We start from the raw sequence: 26,003 nt of genomic DNA on the forward strand, positions 1-26,003 counted from the left end.
CCGCCAACAATGTTTCCGTAGACGTACGCGGTTTTTTATACATCTCTTCTATCACTTGTTATTTAGTACGTTAGCTAACTAAATTTGTAGGGCAGTTAGCCCTATTGCGCGCCCGAGATTCCACAACCTCGCGCGTATTTCCAAATCACGTGAGCTAGTTGAGTTCAATGCATTCAGATGACATCAAAGCGGAGGTCTTCGCATCTGCCCAAGTTACTAGCTCAAGTAGAAGGTGGAAGTATTCGAACAGAGGCAATCGACCCACTACTGTCTTTGGTGTGCAAATAAGTTATGAAACACCCGCCTGCAGCATACTAGTAGTTCTTTTCATCGTCAGGTGGTCGGTGGCAAGTTTGATATTCAGAAAAAATATCTGATACAAGATGCAGGAGGTCTGCAAATAATCATTGATGCGGTAGACCATTGCTCATCAGATGTACAGGTATTTGTAATGGTTGATTAATTGTTGTGGGTTGTTGGTATTGCGGAAGTGTTTAGGCTCAGATATGGAGTGTACTCGCCGAACTTCTTACCAAGAGTGTTCATAACGTTGATGAATTTGTGAGGAGTGGCTTGACAGGGAAAGTACTGGACAAGCTGATTGCATGTCAAGATGACAATGTAGCTGGTAGGTAACGAATTTCTCTAATTAGGGGTAGTACTAATGGATGTCGACTTGGGATACGTGATACATCTAATGAACGAGGAATTATTAATTGCCTCAAGGGATTGGAGTACATGCATGGGAAAGAGGGCAATCAATCCAACCCCTAACGACTCAGTTACCTTAATTAATTAAATGAAGCAAGTTGATATAAATTTGTGATTTATATAAATTTGATTATTTATGCAATTTGTCCTAGTGTGCATGTGCACAATGATATCAAGGATATAAATTTCAGCTCACACTATCAACATGTGAAACACACACAGATAGTGCGTGAGCAGTCTGTCCGTGCTGCCAAGTCAACTACCTACATAACATTTCGAATAATTACCGAGAGAGGCAGCTGCTGAATCGTAGTCTGCCTTCTTTTCTTTGCATGTCATGCTGTGGGCACTCAACAAAAATGATACCAGGATGTGGACACATGACGAGACAATGCCTATTTATACCGTATTTCCGAGAATATTGCCCCATGCTCAAGTAATGCCCCATGGTGAGCCTATACAAAATAATAATGCCTCATGCTTGATTAGTGCCCCACTGGGGTAGTATTCAAACCCAGTTATGTGTATGCGCATCTATCAATGTGTACGGTTGTGATGAAATGAACACCCAGATAGAATCACTGAGTGATGATGAAGATTCAACATATGCAACAGACCAGGAATATGACTCAAGTGATAGTGAAAGTAGCCAGGGGGTGTGATTGTAAGATAGATTAGGTAGTTTGTTTGTGTAGTGTGATGGTATGCAAACAGAACAATGCAAGTCTCTAATAGGCTATGCTTGCGAAATAGTAATGCCCCATGGGGTACTATTTGCGGAATACGGTATTAGCGAGGCAACTGCCTCATTTTGTCTCATGCCTATCTACACGTCTGACATAGAGTCAATAGAACACTAGCTGACTAATTGCAATGTTAGGATGTTTGTTAGTGAGCTAAACATTGGTTAATGTGTCTTTAGATTTAGCTATTTAATTGTGTATCTTTTCTCTCCCACTCTCTCTCTCTTTCACACACACACACACACACACACACACACACACACACACACACACACACACACACACACACACACACACACACACACACGAGCTACAGTAGTTGCTGACAGGTTAACAATAGTGTGTGTAAGTCAGTCTATTGATGTGCATCATGTAATACTCTAGTGATTACTCATCTATCATCTATGCTGATGTCTAATCTTTCAATCAGTAGTCATCCAACTATCTAACCATTTGCCTGTCCACTCGATAGTCTAGCTAACATGCTAACATGCTAATATGTCAAGTTTGCATTAGCAAGGTTTTTGTTGAACATATGCAGATATGATGTATTTTGTGCAAGAGGGCAGTGCCCTTTCTGGATATGGAGCTATCGTTATGAGTGGCAATTTCTAAAAATTGATAAATGATAATCAACTCTACTGTTCTCACTTGTTAATCTACTTCTGAACTAATTAATAGGTCTTGACCTTGCTTGGTGGTACTGTTGTACCTAGTACAGTTTTCATGGCAAGCAAAACACTGGCTTGACTCACAACAATGGAGTCAAATAGTTTCACATAGTCAGACGCTACCACCACGCCATACTCCCCCACCCAGTAGTATGACACGTGTGGTGGTTGGGTCTGGCTACATGACACTAGGAGTCGAAGTCTATTATGTCACTTCACTTTGAACAGCAGTGAGTTAATCATTGGTGAGGACTAAGTCATGAAAAAGCACCAGATGTCTAGTTGCAAATAGTTTACTGTGTACGCAACTTTTAGTGACACTAGGTACCTATAAAGCGGTTACTGAAGGACAGTTTATGCTAGAAGATTACCATATCTTTATTGTATGCAATGCAAGGGACAGTAAATATGTTACGACATGATCATATTTAGTGAACTGTTTCAAAGGCATCACGTACTAGGAGCTAAAACTTTTAGTGTAGGCACTAGCTCCCACAGTTTTTGAAGTCACAGTTTGCAAAATTATTTTTGTGAAAGGCGCCTCCCTTTACAATGGCTTGTGTAATACCATTATTAAATTAGCTGTCAGTAATTGAGTGTGTAATTATTGGAAATTTATGATAGACCTGTATTCTTCATTAAATTAATTAATGTAAATATATGACGTTTTCTATGACATAACATGTTTAGCTTTATCTATGAGCCTTCCCACTTTTGAGACACACATGACGCCTTTAACTGTTATGTAATTTAGTTTAGTGTTGAATTGTGTTATGTTATGTATCTGATTTCCATTGCTTTTGTTTTTGCAGGGAAGATTGCAGTAGTTCTAGGTTTATTAATGAAGCATAATATAACAGTCAAAGAACTGAAGTCACTCATTACTGCTCTGAAAGGGCGAGAGGGCAAATTTTGGGTTGGTTTTGTAGCTCTGCTGCTAAGCTAAAGAAGTGATATTGTGTTTTCTATTCGAAGCCTCGACATGCGCACCTTCTTATCTCTGTGTTACAAACGTTACCTCATTCTCATGTTCCAGACGCATTCTTTCACTTTAATGGAAGCGATGGAGCTGTAAGGATGATTTGGCAATGTTTGTTTGATGAACTTATGTGACTGATATTTGTGTTAGTATTTGTCCTCTTGCCTATCCTTTTGCTTCTTTGTCTGTTAGCTAGTGTTAGTCAGACTTTGACATGATGGTTTTAGAGTAATAGTCATTCTGCATAGGCAATAACTTTGCCACCTCTTGCACGTTGGCCAGGAACATCAGGCTTCACGATCTCGATGTGGGTTCGCATGGAACCAAATCCGGAAGCGGATATGTCAGCAAGTCGTCCGGTCCTTTACTGGTATTGTGTGCTATGACACTTTTTTCTAACATTTATCGTTGCTGTTTGTTGATTGCCAATTTCAATTAATGCTTAGGTTTAGAACAGGAAAGGGTCTTGGTTACTCTGCATACTTTTCTGGATTCACTTTGATTTTGGAATCAGCTAGCAAGACAAACAAAAAGCTTCAATTTCATCAAGTAGAGAAGCAGCTTCTACCATATCAAGTATTGAACCTCTCAATGTCACATTAAGTATATAGGGTTATTAGTTGTTTTGTTTGTCTAGTGGTACATGGTCACCATTGTGTACATCTACCATCGCATTGTGTCTAGTGAAGCTCACTGTTATGTCAACGGTCAGTTTGCGTCTGCAGGAGAGCTGACATTTGTCAGTGTGAAAGATGTGAGATTGAGATACTGCATGCTGTGATTAATTTAACACGTCATTTATATCCTGTGTTATGCCTATCTACATACTCTTAGTATTCAATTTTAGTTTTATTGTCATAGTAACAGTAGAAACATTGTTTGCATGTGCTTCAATAAGTGCGACTACATTTTAAAACTCAGTTCAATTCTTAACTAATCATGAAGCGGATGCATTTATGTCCCTCTTTGTCATCTAACTCACTTTTCATTTTCGTGATATCCTGCTGTAGTTCAACTGCTTCTCTTTGTTTCTGTGCTGCAAGATGGTCTTGATCACGAACTGCTGTTTTACAATCTCTTTGTTTCTGTGCTGCACAATGTTCTTGATCACGAACTGCTGTTTTACAATTATTTGATGTCTTCATGTGACACTACTGGACAACTTGCTAATAATTAATAGTAATTGAAATAAAACAATTAAAAATACTTAAAATAAATATGTAACATTATTTACATAATCAATTCATTATTAAATGCACTACAGTAGCACAACTAGTTTGTCTAACAATCTTGAAGTACTGTGATCAATCAATGCACTGGACTAGCAATACAAGAATGTTACTCTTTTATTATTTGGCTTGATTGTTAGTGTTCTTACTGTCTTACAGAAAATAGATTTTGAGAATTTAAGACTAGCTACTGCTGTATAATATTTCATACTTCTGTTGCTTTCTTTAGCCTTTTGACAAGTGTTTCTTGGGAACGTCTCCGGGAGCAACTCGCGATGATGTATTCTGTGGTCAAATGTCGACCGTTTATCTCTTTCAAGAGCCACTAACGGAAGCAACTATTGCTGCTCTGTTCAAGTTAGGCCCAAGCTATCGAGTACAGTAGAACTTTGTAGATTGTTGTTATGAAAGAAAGTTTGTTGGACATTATTTGTTTAGAGCCATTTTAAGTATAGTGCAGAGAGTGATGTCCCCATGACTGCTCAAGAGAAGAAGGTTGATGTTTAAGTTTGTGTTTTGTTTTTGTTTTTTTGTTAATAGAAGCAATATGTTTGTTGTACAGCTGTTGTATGATAGTCGTCTGTCATCATCGATTGTGTTTATGTACAACCCGATGGCGTGTGATGGACAGTTGTGTCTGGAGGCTTCACCAACAGAGAATCCATCATTCTTTGTACACTCACCTCATGCTACCATGCTAGAGGTACTTGATTCGTGGTGTCTTGTAAAATATATGAATTAGTGTAAAATGTTGGAATGTTTTACTGTTGGTGTTTGGTTGCACTGTAGTCTGTTTGTGTGTTTGTCGATCTGTCTGTCTGTTTGTCTGTCTTTTTCATATATTTTTATCAATGAATGCTATTACAACCAAAACTTTTTAAAATGTTCCAGAGACCCAGTAGGGCCAATACACCTCGCAAACTAATGTACGCAAAACAGAGTGCTGTCTGTCTGTCTGTCTATCTGTTTGTTTGTTTTTTATTTATTTTTGTCTGTCTGTCTGTCTGTCTGTCTGTCTGTCTGTCTGTCTGTCTGTTGACTGTTATTGTTTTGCATAAAGTTAGCGCTTGTTATCGGTAGAGTAAGCGTTCCAATAGAACAAGCTGTCTGTCTGTCTGTCTGTCAATACATATATTTTCAAGCATTGAACTATTATACATCATCTAAGCACTAAATACTACTCAAGCCAATAGGGCTTGGTTCTATACCTACTCTGTCTTTGTTTCTGTCTGTCTGTCTGTCTGTCTTTTGTTTTCAACATCAATAATACCATACAGTGAATATCAGTAAAAGGCACCACAGCTAAATAGTGAGTTCTTGACCCATAAGTCGAGTTACACAAGTCATATTAACGGAAACAAAGTTGTAGTGAATAAGCATCTCTAATACAGTCAATGTTCTTCACCTGACGGCTAATCTTCTTTGACAAAACTTTAGCATTACATGATTGCAGAGCAGCTGATAAGCATCGCCTCCAATAATTCTTGAACTAGCCTTCGTTTTTCTTACCAGATTCATCAACCAATATCTCAGACAGTTGATGGAGATACTTGTGAGCTTCCCAGCCCCAACGCCCAAAGTGTTCCAGTACTAAGGGAATGGTTTTTGCATGTCCTCCTGCTGCTGCTATCTTGTCCTTATACTTTTTCTCTTTCAATTCTTCTCTGGCTTGTGCTGGAAACCCATCTTGCTCTGCTGCTTTCAATTATGTCTTGATTCCAAGGGTGAACCAGTGAAATATCAAGATCATACGATGTTCCAATGCAAGCATCAAAAACTGAAATGTCTGGTTGGTCATTGCTGTTAGCATAATGATCTCTTAACTCAACATGATGAGGGATTGAAAGGGTTTTTAAACAATCAGCCCAGGCACCAGTGGTGGCGTTGTGTGACCAAACAGGGCCACCCCATGTTTTGTAAGTAAGAAGGTGAAAACTATGTTCATCAGCCTTCGACCACATTCACACTGCTTTAAATGAGACGACAGTGGCATACTACATCCCCGCCTCACACGTGTTGTCAAACGGTAATCACCAGAACTAAGTGCAAATTCCGTGGAAGTGGGAATAGCATCCAACCATGCCCCTGCACTCCTTCCTTCTGTCTATCTGTCTGTCTGTCTGTCTGTCTGCTTGTGTTATTTGTTTGTCAGCTTCTTGTTTATTTGATTATTTGTCTGATTGTTAAACAGTCCTTTACTCCAGTCGTATTGCACAGATACTACTTGTAATCTCACATAGGGAGTTCGTCCAGTTGTAACTCAGTCAATTGACAGTGCTCTTCATTCCATTGGTGGAGTTCAGGTGCTTAAGCCTCATGCACTCAGTTTTATGCCATACTTATATCACCACCATTTTAAAGGCAATTTTTCCCTTGTTTTCTCAATTGGACTTTTTGCACATGACATCATCGGATGAACGGAAGTGTAACTATGGAGTTTGGTAGGAGTTCAATTGGCTGTGTGCTCTTGCTGTGTTGTTACTCATTTTGTATGCTCTTGCTTTAGTGCTACTCTTTGGTCATTAGTTTGTGATCGCCTATCTAATTCTGTGACTCACCAGCAACAAATGGTTCAGAATCGGGGATTCTTGCTTATCAGTCATTTACTGCAAAAGGTACTTGATGCTCAGTTGTTTAGTAATAAGAGTAATTAAAGCGGTTAAGGTTGCATAGCTCATACTTCTACAATTTATCAGGTTTCTCCACAACATTTGACAGAAGAAGTACTTGATCTTCTTCTCAACTTTGCCAGGTAACCGTGAAGTGCTTGTAGAACTTCCAGTTGTAATGGTACATAATTATATTTTATGAACATGACAGGCATCTAATACTAACACCGAGTCGAGCAGCTCTGCTTCAAGATCTTCTGCATCATATCTTTTTTAATCCTGATTTGTGGATTCATACAGAAGCAAAGGTTTGTGGTATTTGTACCATCTAATGCGAAGGGTCTCTTACATTGTTTTGTTCTATCTTGTTTGTTTAAATTATTAGATTCAGATAAAGCTGCTGAGCTCTCTTGTGACAGAGTTTGTTGTGCCAACTGCAAAGGAAATGTTGGAACAGTCATATCATGTAGTTAATGTTCGGCAGCAAATAGGAGTGCCACGATTAATGTATATATTAAAGCACTACTACTGGATCAAACTGCCACCGGGAGCAGCTAAGGGCTTGGGTCAGTCAATAATAATAGTTGACATAAATTAATGTATAAATAATAAGCAACCATCAGTGTGTGTACTTTGAATCTGACGTGTCATACACACAGTATAATAACTATTACTAGTACGTAGTTGCAATGGTTTACATCAACGTGCAATCTTTGTACGTTAGGAGATGCTTGAGACATTGGAGTGATGTTGAGGTCGGCCTGATACATGGTGGTTATGGTTTTTGTAGTTGAGCTGCTACAAACATTGTGTTGTGAAACACTTCAGCGATGTCTCAAAATATGTAGACGTTTATATACAGTATTTCTAACAAGGAAATGCTTAACAGCTAGTCTATCTATTATGTGCACAAAGAGTGTACGTGTACTCTGACTTGCTGAGCTTCAGTGCATGCAGTGCTGTTTGTGGAAGTGTATTGAGTTCTTTGGGTAAATGTGACATCACTTAGGTGTACGACCAAGCAGTGACGAGATGCAGTTTCTGAGATCATTTTTGTTGCTGATTGTGAAGTACTTAGTCTCAGAGGTTTTTATGTAATGTTATAATGTGATTATGATTTATGTTTATTTGTTGACTTTATTGTACAGGGAAAAGGAATAACTGTAGAAGAAATGGTCAGTCTACTTCGTTTTGTTACAACTGTTCACGAGGTATTCTTCTTTTACACTGATGGTGCATGTAGCCTTTCGTTTATTTTAAAGCATTTTGCCAATTTTTGGTATGCACGAGGAGCAAATTAACGTTTTAGAAAATATCAAATAATTATTTATAATACTTATGTATGGCCAGTGTTAGATGTAGTATGTTGAGGTTTAGAAATTATATCAAACAGGCTATCTAATAATTTGTCTAGACTTGGCATTTTGAGCTTTTTCACTTACCTAGTAGGTTTGTCTTGTTGTATAAGATGACATATTGGCAGGGAATTTATTTCAGCCAAGTGACGGGTTTATGAGTCGCTGCCAATATGAAATCTTGCAACATATTTGCCACCATTTGTGTTGGATGTCATGGCAATGTAACTGTGCCTCATGAAGACAAGCCCAGACAAACATCAGACTTGCTTCTGTTGTACCTACATACCAGCAAGAAAGTAAATAAGATAACAAAGATGGTAATGAAACACATGAGAGATACAACAGCTATAGCTGCTGCATGGAAGACAAGGAGAGCAAAAATTAAGAGGTACACTGTGCCTACGCGTGCTTCTGTCTACTTTTCTCAAGTTCTCCATAAGAAAGTGCCCTAGACAACAACTAGAAGATAAATAAATGGTAAACATCAATAGTTAAGGATATTGAATTGCTAAAATAACATCTGTTAATATGAATTTTTACTAATATTTAATTTTACAGCATTTGAATTTGGCTAAGGTAGAATACAAATGCATTTTAATTTGTAAAGTGGCAATATTGCTTATCGTAGTTTCACTTATATTAGATAGCTGTGGTGTGTGTGTGTGTGTGTGTGTGTGTGTGTGTGTGTGTGTGTGTGTGTGTGTGTGTGTGTGTGTGTGTTTTGGTATGTATAAGGTAGATTTTATATGTTTATGATGAACTTGTATGTTGGCTGCAGGAAGAGAGTCTTTTAGATGTTCTACAGTTATTGCTTTCACTGGCTACAGAGAAAGCTGATCAATTTGTGCCTGTTTTTGATCAAAGCAAAGGAATGAGGTGGTTGTGATTATTTGTTACATTTTTACGTCATTTAGTGTCTTGACCTCTATCCACTATATTCAAAAATACTAATTGTGCAATATGTAGGGCTTTGTTTGCTCTTTTTGAATCAGAGAATGAAGAAGTTTGGATTTTTTCATTAAAGCTGCTAGGAATATATCTCCATCATTTACCAACTAAGTGACTTCCATTTGCCTTTTCTATTGTCTATGTTTGCATAACATGACTGTTTGAAGGTACGCCAATGAAATAACTGAAGAATACAGCATATTCCGAATGATTGCCAAGAAGATGGCTGCCCACAGAATGCCAATATCAGTTTCTATATATAACGCATTGTATGAGGTGAGGTCTATAGTATGGCTCAGCTGTATGTTTATTTATTGCCAGTTGATGCGTGGAAGGTGATGATTGATAAAGTTTCAAACAAGATCACAAAAGTTCGTCGTAAAGATGCAGAGCCTGATGTGACAATTCGATGGCCAGGTCTTCATTTTGAAGTGTTATTTCAGTGCTGTATATCACAGAATATGTCATTGGTTGTTTATAGCGGTTATTCCTGCAATAGTTCAGTTGCTGTTGTGGAGGAAAGATGATGTTGGTGGTGAGAATGTGAGAACTCAATCACCAGAAAGCTCTGCCTCTGACTGTGAAGACAGTGGTTCTCGACTAAGTCTTTGTGAAAAGATAAGTCTACTGCTATTGACAGACTTGACCTTGTTAACAGCTAATCACAACAACTGCAGGTATTTTGTTTTTACTGTTGTTGTTGTTAATGTTGTTATCATTGTTATTGTTGGTATTGTTTTTATTTTGTTATTGTTATTGTATTTAGTTATGAGCTGATTGGTTGTTGTGATTTCAGAGTGTTGATGTCTCGAATGGGTTGGCAAAAGTGGCTTGTGTGTGTAGGGGAGATAGCTTGCAGAGTTGGTGGGCTTGAGTGGCATCTGTTTTATGCTAATTGTGTTTAGTTACAAGTTTTGGTTTTAGAAGGAATTGATGGCAAATTGTCTCAACTTGCTTTTGGTGTATTTCAAAACGTTATCTCATATGCTGTTTATTGTGAAAGAGAAGGCTGGCGTGTGTGGGCAGAAACCATAGCTTTAATCAATGTGCAGGTACACACATTAGAAAACCATGCATGCTTTGGTACAAGGATTAATTTTGCTATAGACATCTGTTGCATGATGTGTTGTACAGCTGAATGACGAGCAGCAGCAGAGAGAATTTCGTGAACGGCTACAAAGGATGGCAAGCCAGTCTCCAGAAGTAACACGTAGTGGATCTTTGCAAGCTTCACAAACAGCAATGGAGGTGACTATTGAACACACTGTAGTAGAATGCGCTGAGATGTTTCAAGATCAGACTGATGGAGAAGCTGCAACAGATGATTTAAACAGCAAGACATCTACTCTATGTACAGAGGAAAGTTCAACGCATAATGGGGAACCGCCAATCAGTAGTGGTGAAAAATTTCTTAGTGTTGAAGAAAAGAAAGAATTTAATGAAGATGGAGGAGACTTTGTTTCTGCAACAGACAAGAGAGACAAACTACGAAAGAGCAGCTCACCAGTTTTTTCAGATTCGGTCCCTCTTGTGAGTGGTCAGGGCTTTGTGCCATCACCCACATTTCCTTTTACATCAAGATCTCTCAGCAACACATCAACTAGTGGGGTAGCTAGCTATCGATTCTCGTGGTCACCAATTCATCAGCAACTTTTAAGCAATTTACTAGGCTACATTCTTGCACATTTAGAAAGCTGGAAACAGTATGGGAAGCATCAATACAATTTGTGTGAATTGTATCATAATATAATATTTATGTTTGTTGTTGTTTGTATTGATGCAGGACAAGTGAAAAATCAATGACTGAATTTGCCGTTGAGAAGGAGAATGCCTTTTTTGTGTCAAACATTGCTCACGTGTTGTCTCTGACTGCAGACAACATGATTGTTGCAGCTGGAGGCATCGACAAGTTTATGCAGAGAGCATCAGTGGTATGTGATTGCTAATGCATGTGGTACATAGTAACTCAATATCACAAATTAATATAGTGCAGTGAATGTATTAGGATGCATTCTACATTATGTAGTCACATAAGACATCTTGCGTAAAAGGATGTAAAGATGTTCTGTTTGATGTCAACTAATTTCATGATTTGGTCACAACTTAAATTTTGCAAAGGCTGTTTTATTGAATTGGCTAACATAAACTTTAAACTTAGTACAGGGACTGGTCATCTTTATGCTATCATCGTATGAAACATTGATGCTTGTGTTGTATAATGAATCTGTTAAATGTCTAACATATACACTTTAACAGAGTGGTAGACTAACTTGGTACAAGTGATAGTTTTGTGTCTATCACTTCGTAGTCTAACTACTCACCATTTGTCACAGAACTTGGCATTGGCCCACATTCATGTTTATTACATTTTAGGATCAACGGAGTTATAGTTTCGACGTTTCAGGATCTGCAGTTTCAGAGGAATCAGCTCTTGCGTTTATTGCCCAAATGATGAAGATTGGTAATCTTCTAGTTTTTGGCACGATAATGGATTTTTCAAATGTTGAAGCTGCTCGCAAGATGGTGTCAGGAGGAATTGTTCGACAATGTATGCGTTTATGTAAGCATATATACATATTTTCTATGTTATCAAGTTTTGATTTTAGATAATGACCTTGTGTTTAGTGTTGTGTCATGCTGCAAGTGAAGCGTCTGCCAATAGTAGAGTCAGTTGTGATAAACATTTGTTTCTTGTTTTTCTCTGTTCACAGTTACCGTCTTTGCTGTTTATACATAGTACATTAAAGGAACGTTTTCAGCAGAGAAAGACGTGCTATCTGAGCTGGATGCTCAGGTAAGTGCTTTACTGGGAGAGTTTGGACAGGGAAGTGATCAGATGGGTCAGGTATGTGAATACTGTAAACATTGGAGCACCAGTTACTACCCAAGTAGTACTCACAAATGTGGACTTGTTGGATGGAAACCACTTTCTTATAAATAGTTGATGGAAATACTTTTTGAAGAGTAAGACGTTATAGGAACAACAGGTGTTTTAGTGATACTATCATCACATGCAAACTGAATTAGCGCAAACAAGGTTTGTTGAGAAAGGCACATGTGCTTCAGATATGGATCGCTGCAAGTGCTTATATTTTATTACTTCTGTGAATAATAACTATTGACTACGTATGGTGCAATACTTGTATTCCAATTTGTGCTGAAAAATTTGGATCAAAAGTACTGTTATGTTTTGGAAAGTGTTTCTGTGTTTTCTTCTGTAATTCTATCTACAAGACTGCTTTTCAAAATACCTAAAAAATTAAAGGAAACACTGACCACTGCCTAAGGGTTTCAATTCAAGGAGAATTCGAATTGGGTTATACAGTCTCTAAGGGATGTTGCGCGAGCAGCTTCGTAATGAGGGAGAATGGGATAAGCTCTAATGAGCCAAGAAATTTTATTTTAAGAGAACTGTACTAAAAACTAACTCCAGTGGGCAAAGTGGTGGTACAGTTATTTCTTTATGTGTAACACAACTTTTTCTTGCACGGTAACTTATAGTCAGCAATAGTTCACTAGTATTTTGTTCTTCATTTGTATCACTAATTCTTTTTAGTTAGTTTTGTACATGCCCTTGCATTTGACTTACAGTATATGAGACAAGTCCTCCAAGATCGTGTAAAGCAGCTATACAATAGCCAGTCAATTTTATCTCTCGATCATGTGAATATGATTACAGCTGCACTTCACAGGGAAAAGGTTTAGTTCTTTGTGTCACGTGCAGCTTGTATTTCTAGCATCATTTGTGTGACAGGAATCATCAGAGATACTAAATACATTAGCAATGATTGTTCTACACTTTGTTGCTGAGTTGACCGTCACATCCTATAGTCATCTTGTATCCGTTCATGAATCTCCAATGCCATCTCCTGTTGCTGATCGTGTAGTCAAACACATGGTAGAGGAGCAAATGATGGGCGGCATGTCACCATGGAGAACAAGAAGATCAAGAAGTTCAACGGGTGATACTCCAGGTCTGAAAAAGTTGAAAAGTCTTATTCCAGACAAGCTGTCATTGTCACTGGGGAAGAAGGAGGAGTTATCACCATCACCTGTCAGTCCACATGCTCCTGAAGTGAAAAAGGTAGTTGGAGGGGAGCCAGCTACACAAGAACAAACTGTTGATGTGGCCGAAGAAATGAAAGCGTTGCTAGTACATGTAACACCTTTGCTTTCAAGACTATTTACAGAGTTCAAACCATTTTTTACAAAGACACTTTGTGGGAGTCAGGACCAGGAACTGATGACAAAAGGTGTTTAAACTTTTTTGAAAAGCACTTGTTATTTTGATGATTTTCTGTATTTGTAGCTTTCTTTTCGGTTGTGCAATCAGATTCACCAATAGAGCTCGTCATGCTCTTGTCATCACAGGTATATAATACTTGTGCAAGCTGCCACTATTAGTGTCAAAAAGTTTGTTTGTCATACTTGTGGCAGGAATGGCAGAATGCACTTCAAGTTCATGCAGGCCTTGCGTTTGCAAAACTGGTCAAGGAAGGCGGGTAAGGCATACATGTAAATTAGCAACTCAACTAGATAAGACAAATGCCAATTAATGAAGGGACATTTACTAGTACACAATCTAGTGTTTAACAAAGAACAGAAATTTTGAAGACCTGTGGTGTGACGTCATTGATAAGGAACTAAATGACTCGTCAAGGCATAACTTCTTGAATTTGTTTCTGTTGTTTTCATCATCCTCATGATGTTGCATCTCTTCCTCTGATATTTCTTAAATATATTGAAGATGTCTTTTTAGTTGCTCAATTTTTGTGCTTGACTTTTATATGTTAGAATCATTGTGGTATGTTTATTGCAAAGACTCTTATTAGTGTTATTATTATTATTATTTATTTTTCCAATTTCCAATTTACTGCTTTGAAGGATTTTGAGTGTTTTGCTAGACATTGTAGTGAGACACTTATGAAGTTTCTCTATTTCTAGCTTTTGTTGCTCTGTTTATATATATATATATATATATATATATATATATATATATTTGTAGGCAAGTACAACGCATCGTTGAGGCATGGTTGCTTCAGATTGGTCAAAGAATACAACTACTCTGTGCCAAAGAGGAAGGCCATTGTACAGTGAAGCATGCTGCCTTTGAGGTGGAATCATTGAAACAAAATGGATTACAGTGACACTGTGTGAAAATAATTTTTTGATTAGGAACTGTGTTCTACTTGGTATTTACAATGTTGTGAGGACGAGACTGCATTCAATCACAGTCAGTTAGCACTGCAACAGAGATATCAGAACCAAGCCCACCAGATCTGGATGAAAGTAATGATCTTTGAATTACAACTTGAGTTTCCTGAAGCATTGTTTAGTTTTATCTATCTATCTGCTTGTTTGTTTATCTATTGTTTTCTTGGTTATTCCACCCGCTGTCTATTTGTATGTGTGTGCGTGCGTGTGTGTGTGTGTGTGTGTGTGTGTGTGTGTGTGTGTGTGTGTGTGTGTGTGTGTGTGTGTGTGTGTGTGTCGTATGTGGCATGGCAGAGTGTACGTGCCCGCTTTGTCTTTGCTATTTCGGCATGTTTTCGCTTGATTTTTTGCAAACGTTACGGTATCTACCCCTCTTTAAACATCAGGAAATGTCAGGAAAACGGCACACCCGGCGTCATAGTAGGGAATGTGGCAACATGTCAACATGTCTTCTGTTCGGAAACACCCTCATGTCACTCGTGATGCTGTACCTGCCCCGAGTGCTTGCAACCTCAGAGTAGCGAGGAGAAAGCCACAGCTTTCTGGTACGAACCAGTTTGCGGAGGCTGTTGCATTGAGTACGCAGACGAAGCGTAACCGGAAAAGGTCATTAGTCTGGAATATTGGTTGCTGGAACGTACGCAGTCTTCTAGATGAAGAGGGTGATTTGCAAACTGCAAGGAAACAAGGCCAATCCACCATTCTACGAAAAGTGAGGTTTCTGGTTCAAGAGCTGAAAAGATACAATATTGCTGTAACAGGTATATCAGAAACAAAATGGTTTGGAAATGACATCTACGACCTTGGAAGTCATACGATTAAACATGCAGACCGTGAAGTACCAAATGTGAGTGAAAGTTGTAATAGAGGAGAAGGTGTTGGTATGGTCCTTGCACATACTGGTCTAGATGCATGGAATCGAAGAGGAAAACAATACAAGCAATGAAGCTCTCGTGTTGTGTCTGTGCAGCTAGTTTTGAAATCTCTCTTGGAAGGTGTCAGAAATGGACCATCGTCTCAGTTTATGCACCTACAGCAAACAGTTCCATTGAAGAAATCAATAAATTTTATTCAGATGTGTTGACATCAATCAATCAGTCCCCTGGAAAGGATCAGACCATCATATTAGGAGACTGGAATGCTAGAGTTGGGAAAAGGGAAAGCTGTGATGCTCTGCAACATGTGATCGGTTGTGGTGGCATAGGCCACAGGAATGATTGACGTGAACAACTGCTGACTTTCTGTCAGGCAAATGGTTTCTCAGTAATGAACACATGGTTCCAGAAACCACCAAAGAACCAAATTACCTGGCAACATCCAAGAACAAAACAGTATCATTGTATAGACTATATTCTTGTCCCAAGGAGAAATCGAAGACTTTGTTAGGATGCTCAAGCAATGCAAGGGGCCAACTGTTGGACTGATCATTACCTACTTGGAGCCAAGTTTGCTTTTGGACAACGACATCGGTCAAAAAGAACAAGCATATGATTACCAAACGCTTCAATGTGTCCAAGCTTAGTGACTCTGCTGTTCAAGAAAATTTCTGCTCTGAGATGGACAGCATGATACCATTTACATGGAGTTCAACAGCCACCTTGGAGGCCAAGTGGTCTTGCCTGAGGTGTTCTCTATTGGAGTCTGCAAGCAAGGTCTTAGGCACAGACAAAAAGAATACACCTGATTGGTTTGTTAGTGCTAGCAGTACCCTTCAACTTTTTATCAACAATCGAAATGAGGCTTTGCAGAGGTGGTTGTCAACTAGAGAACTAGCTGAAAGAGATAGGTTCGTCTCGAATCGAAAGTTGGTTCAAAGAGAGGTACAACGCGCCAGGAATGCCTGGTACAGATTTCTAGGTAGTCAAATATCACACAAGCCAAAAGGTATGTGGAAATGTGTGAAACATATGCAACATGGTAAGTCAGGTCTTCAGCCACTACAGATCACCAAAATTAGGCAAAAAGATGGTGCCATGTTTGAAACTGCTGAGGACAGACTAGTGAGGTGGACTGAACACTTCACTGGTGTGTTGAACGTTGAGACTACCTTTGATCTGCCTCATATAGAGAACCTGAAACAACAAGAGGAGGTCATTGACCTGACTCGCCTTTCCGACCTGGAAGAGCTAACGTCAGCCATTGAGATGTTAAAACCAAACAAACCGGCTGGTACTAATGGTATTTTACCTGAAATGGTAAAATGTTCTGGTCCTAATTTCAAGCAAGCTCTTCTTGACTTGGTGCATGATGTGTGGAAAGAAGGACGTGTGGTGAAGGAATGGGCAGATGCAATCATAGTTCCCATTCCTAAAAAGGGGTCTCTCCAACACTGTGACAATTAGAAATGAATAAGTCTTTTAGATGTTGTTGGGAAGACTGTTGCTGGAATTCTCAAATATCGCCTAGCTGACTTTGCAGAAACTCGTCTTTTAGAGTCACAATGTGGTTTTCGTAATGGAAGAGGCTGTGAAGACATGATCTTCTGCTTACGACAGGTAATGGAGAAAACAAGAGAGCACAACACCAAAGGATTTACAGTATTTGTGGACATCAAAAAAGCGTATGACTCTGTACCTAGAGAGGCTCTCTATTCAATTCTGAAGAAAGAAGGTATTCCATCGTCACTGATTACAGTTGTTCGATCCTTTCATGACCAGATGTCAGCGGTAGTCAAGTATGAGGGTAACCTTGGAGAGGAAATTCAAGTATGAAATGGTCTAAGGCAGGGATGTGTTTTGGCACCAATTTCATTCAATATATACATCAACTGTGTCATGAGAGAGTGGAGAGAGAAAGTGAAAGATACAGGCATTAGATTCAAGTATGACATGACCAAGTCTTTGGTTGGAGGATATCAAAAAAGAACGCTCTCGATGGGATGGTAATGGAATTGCAGTTTGCTGATGACTCAGCATTACTAACAGAAACACGAGAGAGTGCAGAGGCATCAATCCAAAACTTTGCCTCAATTGCTGCAAGCTATGGGTTGACGGTGAGTTATGAAAAGACAAAGTTGATGACTTATGTTCCCAAACTGTGTGTTGAAGATGCTGGGGATATTGATATAGGGATTTCTGGTCGCAGTGTGCAACACGTAAAACAGTTCAAATATCTCGGTTCTATCGTATCAGACGATTTGAGTTTAGACCTGGACATAACAGAAAGAATTGCACAAGCAGGAAAGTGCTTTGGAGCACTAAAAGAAACTGTCTTTCAGTCTCCCATGTAACATCTGAAACAAAAATGTGCTGTTTCAGTCAACTGTCTTATCAGTTCTACTGTATGGGCCATCTTCTAGGGCCGTGACTAGAAGAGATATCACAAGGCTTGTCACATTTACAAATCAATGTCAACTTTTCATGCTGGGTATAGACAAGTTCAAACAACAATTGGAATGAATCACATCAAATGACATCAAGCACAATCTTGGCAATCTTGAAACTGCAGAAGACTCTTTGATGGCTCAGCGGCTTAGATGGCTTGGACATCTAGAACGTATAGAAGAGCATCGTCTGCCCAAGCAGCTGCTTCTTGAGTGGCTACCATCAACTCATCCAGCGCATGGGGTCAGACTAAGGTGGAAAGACAGGATTGTAAAAACCTCGAAATGGTTGGCCTAACAAGCACCTGGTCTCAGCTTACGCAGGACAGGCAGAAGTGGAAGAACGTCTGTGCTAGCAAAATTAACTCAATCGTCACTTCAAGAGTAGAATTAGAAAATGCTTAAAGTAGTCAGAAGGCTCGTGACAGAACCGATCCCAGCAGATGTCAAGACCAACAGCCTCTGCTGTGCACTACCTGCAAGCGACTGTTTAAGTCACAAACAAGGGGGAAAAGACACAATTGCAACACAGGACAAAATTGCCTAGATCCCCGGGAACGAGCAAAGGCCGGAATCAAGTGCGACAGATGCGGTCGTTTATTCACACGAGAGAGTGACAAGAAAAGACATAAATGTCATCAATGTATTTAGATTTGTGACGTTTTTACCAGATATTGACTTCCTTTTTCTTACGCTTGTTGCATTTCGCCATCATCCATGTGGATGGGCAGTTGAAGGTTGAAGGTGTGTGTGTGTGTATGTGTGTGTGTGTGTGTGTGTGTGTGTGTGTGTGTGTGTGTGTGCATGTGTGTGTGTGTGTGTGTGTGTGTGTGTGTGTGTGTGTGTGTGTGTGTGTGTGTGTGTGTGTGTGTGTGTGTGTGTGTGTGTGTTATTTGCGTGTGTCTCCCTGTATGTTTGTTTATTCTTTTGTCCATTTGTCTATGTCTCTGTGTTTCTTGATCTACTTGTTGTCTGTCTGTCTGTTTATCTGTCTTCACCATTTCATTTGACTAACTGGTTACACACTGCCTGTTGCCTTTAATAGGAACAGTTTTAGTTTATGCCCGTCTTACATTGAAGGACATTTCTGTGATGAACATGTACTGTGTAGGTCAGCGACGTTTTAATGAACAAACATGGTGCTTGGGGGTCACCAGAAGACAAGTCAGTAATGGATGGTGATTTGCACAGTTTACATGAACACACAATTTTTTGTTTTCTAAAACAGCTCACTGTCCTTTATGCGTTTGGACACTTGGGAAGATGACTCGAGAAGGCGAATGAGACTAATAAAGAACCCACATGGTTCAACACATGCTGAGGCTATTGTTTATCCTACAACTTTTGATGGTCAGTAAGTGTCATTGCGGAAGTAATAATCTTTGTGTTGACAGGATAATGTAGTTTATCTTTTCTTTACAGTCAAATACAACAAAATATGCTAAAACTATAGATATGTTGATGTGCTGTAAGTCAATGCAATACAAGAGTGTGAAACAGCTTCAATTTGAAGCTACTACAACTAATACGATGGTCGCAACACTCAATAATTTACACACACACACACACACACACACACACACACACACACACACACACACACACACACACACACACACACACACACACACACACACACACACACACACACACCACACACATGTCTGACGACTGTAGTGAAACATGATGTTGTGGTTTGTTTGCAAGCCTTTGCCGTTACTTGACACAACACAATAAAACACAACACAAATCAATGCTATAAGTACTAAACATTGCAAATGTTTGACAGTAGCTTGAAGTTTCTTTACACATGAACTTGTAATTTGATGTGGTACTGTACATGAATTAAATGGCTATGTGAACACATGAAATAAACAAGGCAAAGAGAACATACAGTATGTTTTGCATTAATAAAATTGATAAGAAAACTAATCGTCTGATCATGTGTTCTTCAATTTGCAATTTCATTACCAGTAATGCAGTTTGGCAATTTGCTGTGTAGTAGTTGTTTTGGTCAATTTGTTTTGTTTGGATTTGGACTTAGAGGCTGACACGAGGTCGATTGAGGCAGCTCGTGAAGCTCTACGTCTAAAGTTGGCACTGGCAGACAAAGAACCGGATGTGCTTTCCAATACAGACAGCGACGAGGCAGAAATAGGGCCCGAAGAAATCGACTTGGAGCAGAAGATCACTTTTTCTGGTTTGCAAAGAGTCAGACATTGTGACCGTATTATGATCAAATGCTGTTATGTGAAGGAAAAGTAGTGCTCTCATGTCAATGTAGTGTCATTGCACCATGTGTCCAGGCACCTGGATCTTTGACTATCACAACGTCTGCTATATACTTTACAGCCGATGAAGACAGTGAGGAATATCAACATATTGATCCAAAGGTAGAACGGCTCAATTGAGAGATACATTAAAGTCTGTGTATTGTGACGTGTGTTTGTAGGTGTTGCTGTACACTAATTGCTTACATTCTGAGTGGTCTTTGACTGAAATTAAAGGAATACTGATGCGTCGCTATCTGTTTCAGTCAAATGCTGTTGAAATATTTTTTGCTCGACAAGGTCTGTTTGATGTGCTTGTTGAGATTTACCATGTTCATTACTATATGCATCTTTTATACTGTCTTACTGTTTGTCAATCTATCTGTGACTGTTTGTGGCTACAAGTCTGACTGGCTTTGGACATAAACCTTGTTACATCAATTTGGTAGTTGCTTTATTATGATCTTTTGGTGTGTTGGGTTACAACACTAAAACTCAACAAGATTTTATACGAACTTGATGTTTGCTTGTTCATAATTCTTGTTCATATTGAAATTTCTATAGTAACGCGAATGTGTCTAACATCTATAACCTAGTATCAGTTTATATGGAGGATAAGTTGCTTAGCAGCTGGGCATTGGCATTGTGCACAGTGCACACACACACACACACACACACACACACACACACACACACACACACACACACACACACACACACACACACACACACACACACACACAAACAAACAAACAAACAAACACACACTTACACACACACACACACACACACACACACACACACACACACACACACACACACACACACACACACACACACACGCAAACACACACACACAACCCGTAGATGGAAAAACTGCTGATTTGCTGTCGTTACACATTTGACTATTGCAACATTTTTTCAATAACATTTTCTAACTGGGTGACTATCAGTGAGTCTGTGTCTATCATATTTCTCAACTACTTTTTTCTACTATTTTATATTTTGGATTTATTATATATAATTAAGGGTGTACCGTAATGTGTCACAGGCTCCATTTTGTTTCTATTTGATGATTCCAAAATGGTGAAGAAAATAGTTCGCTCTCTTCCTCGAGTTGGGGCAGGTCATCCATATGGACTACCACTCACTCGGTGTGTACAAGGAAGTTTACAGTAGTTGTTGTTTGTGTAATATCAATGTGCTTCAACACAGAGCAACAAGCCTTGCTAGTCCCATGCAGCTTTTTCGAAAGTCAAACATGACTCATCGATGGCAACATGGGGAGGTGTCCAACTTTGCCTACTTGATGTTTCTCAATACAATAGCAGGTATTTGTATTTGATCACATCTTACACATATGAATGTCTTGAGTTAGGCTATTCTGTACTACTGAAGGTCGAACATACAACGATCTCAACCAATATCCAGTCTTTCCATGGATATTGAACAATTTCACATCTCAACAACTGGATCTCAGTGAAGAGTCAAACTATCGAGATCTATCAAAGGTTGACGCATGAGGAACGTGTCATTGACATGCTTATTACATCAAATACAGATGTCTGTATACTCCTTAGCCTATTGGTGCTCTAAACGAACGTCGTCTGAAATACTTTGAGGAGAGATATGAGATGTGGGATGATGACACTATTCCTCCATTTTTCTATGGAACACATTACTCAAATATGGCGATTACATTGGGATGGCTTATTCGAATGGCAGTGACCTTGATTGATTATTTGGAAACATTAATATGAAATGTTTGTTATAACAGGAACCATTTGCAACACAGTTTCTACAGTTTCAAAGTGGAAAATTTGATCAGCCAGGTAGGACGTTTGCATCAGTTCCTCGTGCCTTGGACAACTGTATGCAAGACACTTCAGATGTAAAGGTAAGTAACCTTCTTAGTCGAAGAGATGAAACTTGAATGGCATAGTAAGTAATGTATTGGACTTTGACTAGGAGTTGATTCCTGAGTTGTTCTATCTACCAGAGATGTTTCTAAACAAGAATCAGGTTAGGCTGTGCTTGTCTTATTTCTACATGTATGCACACATGGATAGATGTGTGTGTGTGTGTGTGTGGGGGGGGGGGTGTTTATGTGAAAGCTTACACCTTACAAATGTAGGTTTGGATTTTGTTTTTCTTGACTGCCTCTCTACCTCTGTAGCCGTCTTTTACATAAAAACGTTGTTTCCATTAGTTTGTGTTTGGAGTCGACGAAGATGGTCATAACGTCAATGACGTTGAGCTACCACCATGGGCATCTAATGCAGAAGAATTCATCCACATTCATCGTCAAGTACGTGCAGCTATAGATTCATATCCTGGTGGAATACTTTGCTAAGTGTTTTTCTACAGTCTGTAAATGCCAATCAAATTATCTAAATGTGTGTCAGAGTTTTCTCTTTGATGTGGTATACCTTTAGTGTGGTGTGTGGACATGTTCCATATGTACACTTACTGACTACTTGAATAGTGTCTTGGTCGTGGTAACATCACGCCAGGAATAAGCTGCATTCATCATTTATGTTTAAGTTATGCACGATAAACGTTTATGATCCATCAGACCGTGTGACTTTTAGAACGTTTTGTCGAGGATGTTGCTCAAGTAATTGCAACTGCATATACTGAAGCTGTATGTATTGAAGTGTACTTAGGCCAGACCGACTAAATGTCTTGATGCTTATAGATTCGCGGTACCAGTTTGGAGCCAGTCTCGTGTAACCAGACCCTTTTCCCACGTCATACTTTCGCAAAAATTTTTGCAAAGTATGATGTGTGAAAAAGGTCTGACGTGGGAAAAGGGTCTGGCTACGTGAGACTAGTTTGGAGCTTGACTAACATAAAATGAAATTTGATTTGCTCATGCGCAATGACGTGTTTACGGTAAAATGACTTAGTACATACATCCTATGATTATATATCGATGACTTCGAAAGTGTGACCATGTAGTCCAGCGACTATTTCCGCATTCTGCTATGCATCAGCATCATTTGTTTTACCCATTCACATGGTAGGAAGTGCAATACAAACTGCGCATGCTCAAATGTCACATGACAATTCTATTTTTAGTTGGTTGGTCCAGTTTTTGTGTCCAAATATCCGAGCAGCACAAACTTTAGTTGGTCTGGTCTTACATTAAAGTTTCACTCTTTGTATCTAGCTTTACAGCTGAAGGTTTGTGGTCAGAAACGCATGTAGTACTGTTATACATTTAGATCCATGGTTTACCTCATATTTGTGCTTGCAATTAAATTATGTGTATTTGCAATAGGCATTGGAGTCAGACTATGTTTCTGCCCATCTCCATGAGTGGATCGATCTGATATTTGGTTACAAGCAGAGAGGTGTACTACTATACCCAGAAGTCGTTTGACTGCCTGTCTCATCTTGTGTTGTTTTCTCACAGGCGATGAAGCTGTTCTTGCTAAAAATGTATTTTACTATTTGACGTATGAAGGCAGTGTTGATCTTGATGCAATCGAAGATGTTGTGACCAGAAGAGTAATGGTCTTGTAAGGAGGATGTGGTAACTGTACAGCAATGTCGTCTTATGTGCAGGCTGTTGAGATGCAAATTCGTCACTTTGGACAGACACCTGCACAGCTTCTTACTCGCCCTCATCCACGAAAACTGACGTTAGAGTTGGTATGTTGATGCATTTTGTAATGGGAATTAATGCAACAGTAATTGTCATTGATTGTGGTCATACTTAAGGACTTACGATCTTGCAATCTCCATTAGTTATTTAGTATTCATTTTATTTTTTATTTATTTTATTTATATTACAAGCATCACAGACAATAGATCTGAAACATGGCGACAAAGTTTTTGACATCTGGTTGCTTGCTTATTCCACTAGTTGTAGAGAGTCTTGGTTATTGGAGTAAGTATAGACACACTGAAAATATATTTGCATCTTGTTCAGGTACTTCTACATAACATAACTCTTAGCATGTACACGAGCAAATATCAGTAACATTATGGCGATATAATAAAATTAATAAATGGTATGTCTACTGAGTCAGTGATGACGGTTAATGTCTCTTACTTCCTTGATGTGACAGTAATCCAGCTTTCAAAGACACATTTTGTTACACACAGGACAAGTTAGACCCAAAGTTGCAAGAGTTCTAATGGTAGATACATCACGGTTTTTATGCTTCTGCTGTTTTGTTTGAAAGAGAGAACAGATCTGAAGATTAGGACACAACAAGATTAGTACACAACAAAACTTGCATGCACAAAATGATTAGAGTGGGTAAGTGGTGTGCAGAGTCAAACCCACTCTCTTGTCCCAGCACACCCAATGACTGAGGGCAAACAGCTTGGAACAACTTGATGAATGAACTGGGATGCAGTGGCTTGCCAGAGGTAGCTATTGGGTCCCTACCACTGCCAACAAGTATGCCATGGTACACTGCTGTAGTGCCTTCAGTATTGGTATCCCTAGTATGTACATAGTGCATGGGGACTGCTAAATCTGTCATGACAGACTCTGGCTTCAAATTATTCTTAGACCATAGATCATTGCCATGGTTATAGGCTTATTTAGTGACGGCCTAGACTTGCCATGTCACTGAATTGTCTTTGAGGAATAGTGGCATTTCAAGGCTTATTGACAGGTTTTTGTTAGAGGACTTTGTTCTGTTGGACATTTAGAGTAGTTTGTGTTGTGTTGTCACATTTGCTTATATTGATTAAACAAATATGTGTATGTACTATCACTCACTCACACACACACACACACATACGCGCACACACACACACACACACACACACACACACACACACACACACACACACACACACACACACACACACACACACACACACTAGACATTTTTCTAAATGCATACCTTTTGCATTATGATATGAGTCATTTTGATATCACAGTTTTGCTCTTGCAGGGTCAGACGATGCCACGATTGGAGTCAGGTTTGTTTTTCATGTGTCACATATAGTGTTGTTGTTGTTATGTTAATATGTATCATGGTGGTAGACAACTTGAGAGTCTTGGCTACTATAGCTGTGACACATGACATACCGATTGCCTCTGTTCATGCTCTAACAAGTCCTTATGCACCGTCACCAGTGATTACAGCGATCAGCTGTAACCAAGCATTTGCTGTGAACAGTTGGTCGTTAACAGGTACCAAATCCTCAACAATTGTTACTCTTGTTTGTACACTATGTCATCATCATAGCTTCGGCTGACCCTCGTATACCACCATCGTTGACTATAACTCCAGATCCGGCACTTGGTTTGCATGATAACAAATCCTTAGATTTTCTATTTTACACACCAGGTTGTAATAGGATCGGCTGTCATGCATCAGCGTCGTTTGGGAGAGCCACTGGATCAAAGAGTGACGCCCAGCTCTGCCTGCTTTACTCTCACCGGTGATCACAAGTACATTCTTGCTTGTGGCTACTGGGACAGCAGCTACAAGTGCTTTTCAACAGACACGGGTATTTGCAACCGTTAACGACTCAAACTATTGTTTTGACGCAGTGTGATTAGGTCGAATGGTTCAGTCTGTGTTCGGACATCATAATATCGTCACTTGTATTTCGTACTCGCCTCAGTTTGGCTTTCCTGGAAGTTTTTCGGCTGTGACCGGCGACGGTTTGGTGGCGTCTGGATCATTGGATGCCACCGTGTTGATCTGGCAGTATTCAGCACGAGTTCAAAGGATTGTGGGATATGATGAAGATGGTTAGTGAACGATTTGGAGCATTTGATGAGTTGTGATTATTATAGATTCTGTTAGATGTGATTGTCAATTCTCGTGCTATTCTAACTGGTCATGAACATCCGATTATTTGTCTAGCAGTCAGTGGCTCTCACGGTCTTGTCGTCAGTGGCTCACAAGGTGCTGTACACTATTGGATATTATTTTATTACTTTACTTGTGTGTGTGTGCTTGTGCATGTGTG

The 26,003-nt window shown here is 39.3% G+C and overlaps 1 protein-coding gene across 3 annotated transcripts in view; it reads left to right on the plus strand.

The window, feature by feature from the left end:
* The first annotated feature begins 171 nt into the window (after positions 1-171).
* Positions 172-26,003, plus strand: part of LOC134189410 (neurobeachin-like) — a 27,288-nt gene continuing 1,456 nt past the window's right edge. The window contains exons 1-58 of one of the 3 annotated variants that reach the window (XM_062657664.1): positions 172-276; positions 338-442; positions 499-628; positions 2,938-3,041; positions 3,101-3,196; positions 3,353-3,474; positions 3,551-3,680; positions 3,742-3,858; positions 4,563-4,709; positions 4,772-4,828; positions 4,896-5,036; positions 6,574-6,636; positions 6,695-6,774; positions 6,840-6,948; positions 7,030-7,085; positions 7,154-7,250; positions 7,328-7,508; positions 7,952-8,028; positions 8,091-8,153; positions 9,079-9,176; positions 9,267-9,359; positions 9,416-9,524; positions 9,584-9,665; positions 9,730-9,925; positions 10,045-10,112; positions 10,173-10,300; positions 10,383-10,951; positions 11,032-11,179; positions 11,622-11,808; positions 11,874-11,914; positions 11,986-12,093; positions 12,840-12,947; positions 13,003-13,501; positions 13,558-13,619; positions 13,686-13,750; positions 14,254-14,362; positions 14,424-14,537; positions 18,896-18,948; positions 19,013-19,134; positions 19,829-19,984; positions 20,041-20,177; positions 20,237-20,354; positions 21,106-21,208; positions 21,270-21,385; positions 21,453-21,565; positions 21,635-21,775; positions 21,832-21,951; positions 22,023-22,076; positions 22,264-22,362; positions 23,338-23,410; positions 23,473-23,567; positions 23,625-23,711; positions 24,974-25,001; positions 25,066-25,215; positions 25,271-25,327; positions 25,383-25,535; positions 25,588-25,782; positions 25,838-25,939. In XM_062657664.1, the coding sequence (XP_062513648.1) occupies positions 178-276; positions 338-442; positions 499-628; positions 2,938-3,041; positions 3,101-3,196; positions 3,353-3,474; positions 3,551-3,680; positions 3,742-3,858; positions 4,563-4,709; positions 4,772-4,828; positions 4,896-5,036; positions 6,574-6,636; positions 6,695-6,774; positions 6,840-6,948; positions 7,030-7,085; positions 7,154-7,250; positions 7,328-7,508; positions 7,952-8,028; positions 8,091-8,153; positions 9,079-9,176; positions 9,267-9,359; positions 9,416-9,524; positions 9,584-9,665; positions 9,730-9,925; positions 10,045-10,112; positions 10,173-10,300; positions 10,383-10,951; positions 11,032-11,179; positions 11,622-11,808; positions 11,874-11,914; positions 11,986-12,093; positions 12,840-12,947; positions 13,003-13,501; positions 13,558-13,619; positions 13,686-13,750; positions 14,254-14,362; positions 14,424-14,537; positions 18,896-18,948; positions 19,013-19,134; positions 19,829-19,984; positions 20,041-20,177; positions 20,237-20,354; positions 21,106-21,208; positions 21,270-21,385; positions 21,453-21,565; positions 21,635-21,775; positions 21,832-21,951; positions 22,023-22,076; positions 22,264-22,362; positions 23,338-23,410; positions 23,473-23,567; positions 23,625-23,711; positions 24,974-25,001; positions 25,066-25,215; positions 25,271-25,327; positions 25,383-25,535; positions 25,588-25,782; positions 25,838-25,939 (7,030 nt within the window). In that variant the 5' untranslated portion in view covers positions 172-177. The remainder of the gene's footprint in view (positions 277-337; positions 443-498; positions 629-2,937; positions 3,042-3,100; positions 3,197-3,352; positions 3,475-3,550; positions 3,681-3,741; positions 3,859-4,562; positions 4,710-4,771; positions 4,829-4,895; positions 5,037-6,573; positions 6,637-6,694; positions 6,775-6,839; positions 6,949-7,029; positions 7,086-7,153; positions 7,251-7,327; positions 7,509-7,951; positions 8,029-8,090; positions 8,154-9,078; positions 9,177-9,266; positions 9,360-9,415; positions 9,525-9,583; positions 9,666-9,729; positions 9,926-10,044; positions 10,113-10,172; positions 10,301-10,382; positions 10,952-11,031; positions 11,180-11,621; positions 11,809-11,873; positions 11,915-11,985; positions 12,094-12,839; positions 12,948-13,002; positions 13,502-13,557; positions 13,620-13,685; positions 13,751-14,253; positions 14,363-14,423; positions 14,538-18,895; positions 18,949-19,012; positions 19,135-19,828; positions 19,985-20,040; positions 20,178-20,236; positions 20,355-21,105; positions 21,209-21,269; positions 21,386-21,452; positions 21,566-21,634; positions 21,776-21,831; positions 21,952-22,022; positions 22,077-22,263; positions 22,363-23,337; positions 23,411-23,472; positions 23,568-23,624; positions 23,712-24,973; positions 25,002-25,065; positions 25,216-25,270; positions 25,328-25,382; positions 25,536-25,587; positions 25,783-25,837; positions 25,940-26,003) is intronic. The other 2 variants (XM_062657666.1, XM_062657665.1) reach the window with 2 other exon arrangements.

This window comes from Corticium candelabrum, chromosome 14 (genome assembly GCF_963422355.1).
Source record: "Corticium candelabrum chromosome 14, ooCorCand1.1, whole genome shotgun sequence".
NCBI classification, from domain to species: Eukaryota; Metazoa; Porifera; class Homoscleromorpha; order Homosclerophorida; family Plakinidae; genus Corticium; species Corticium candelabrum.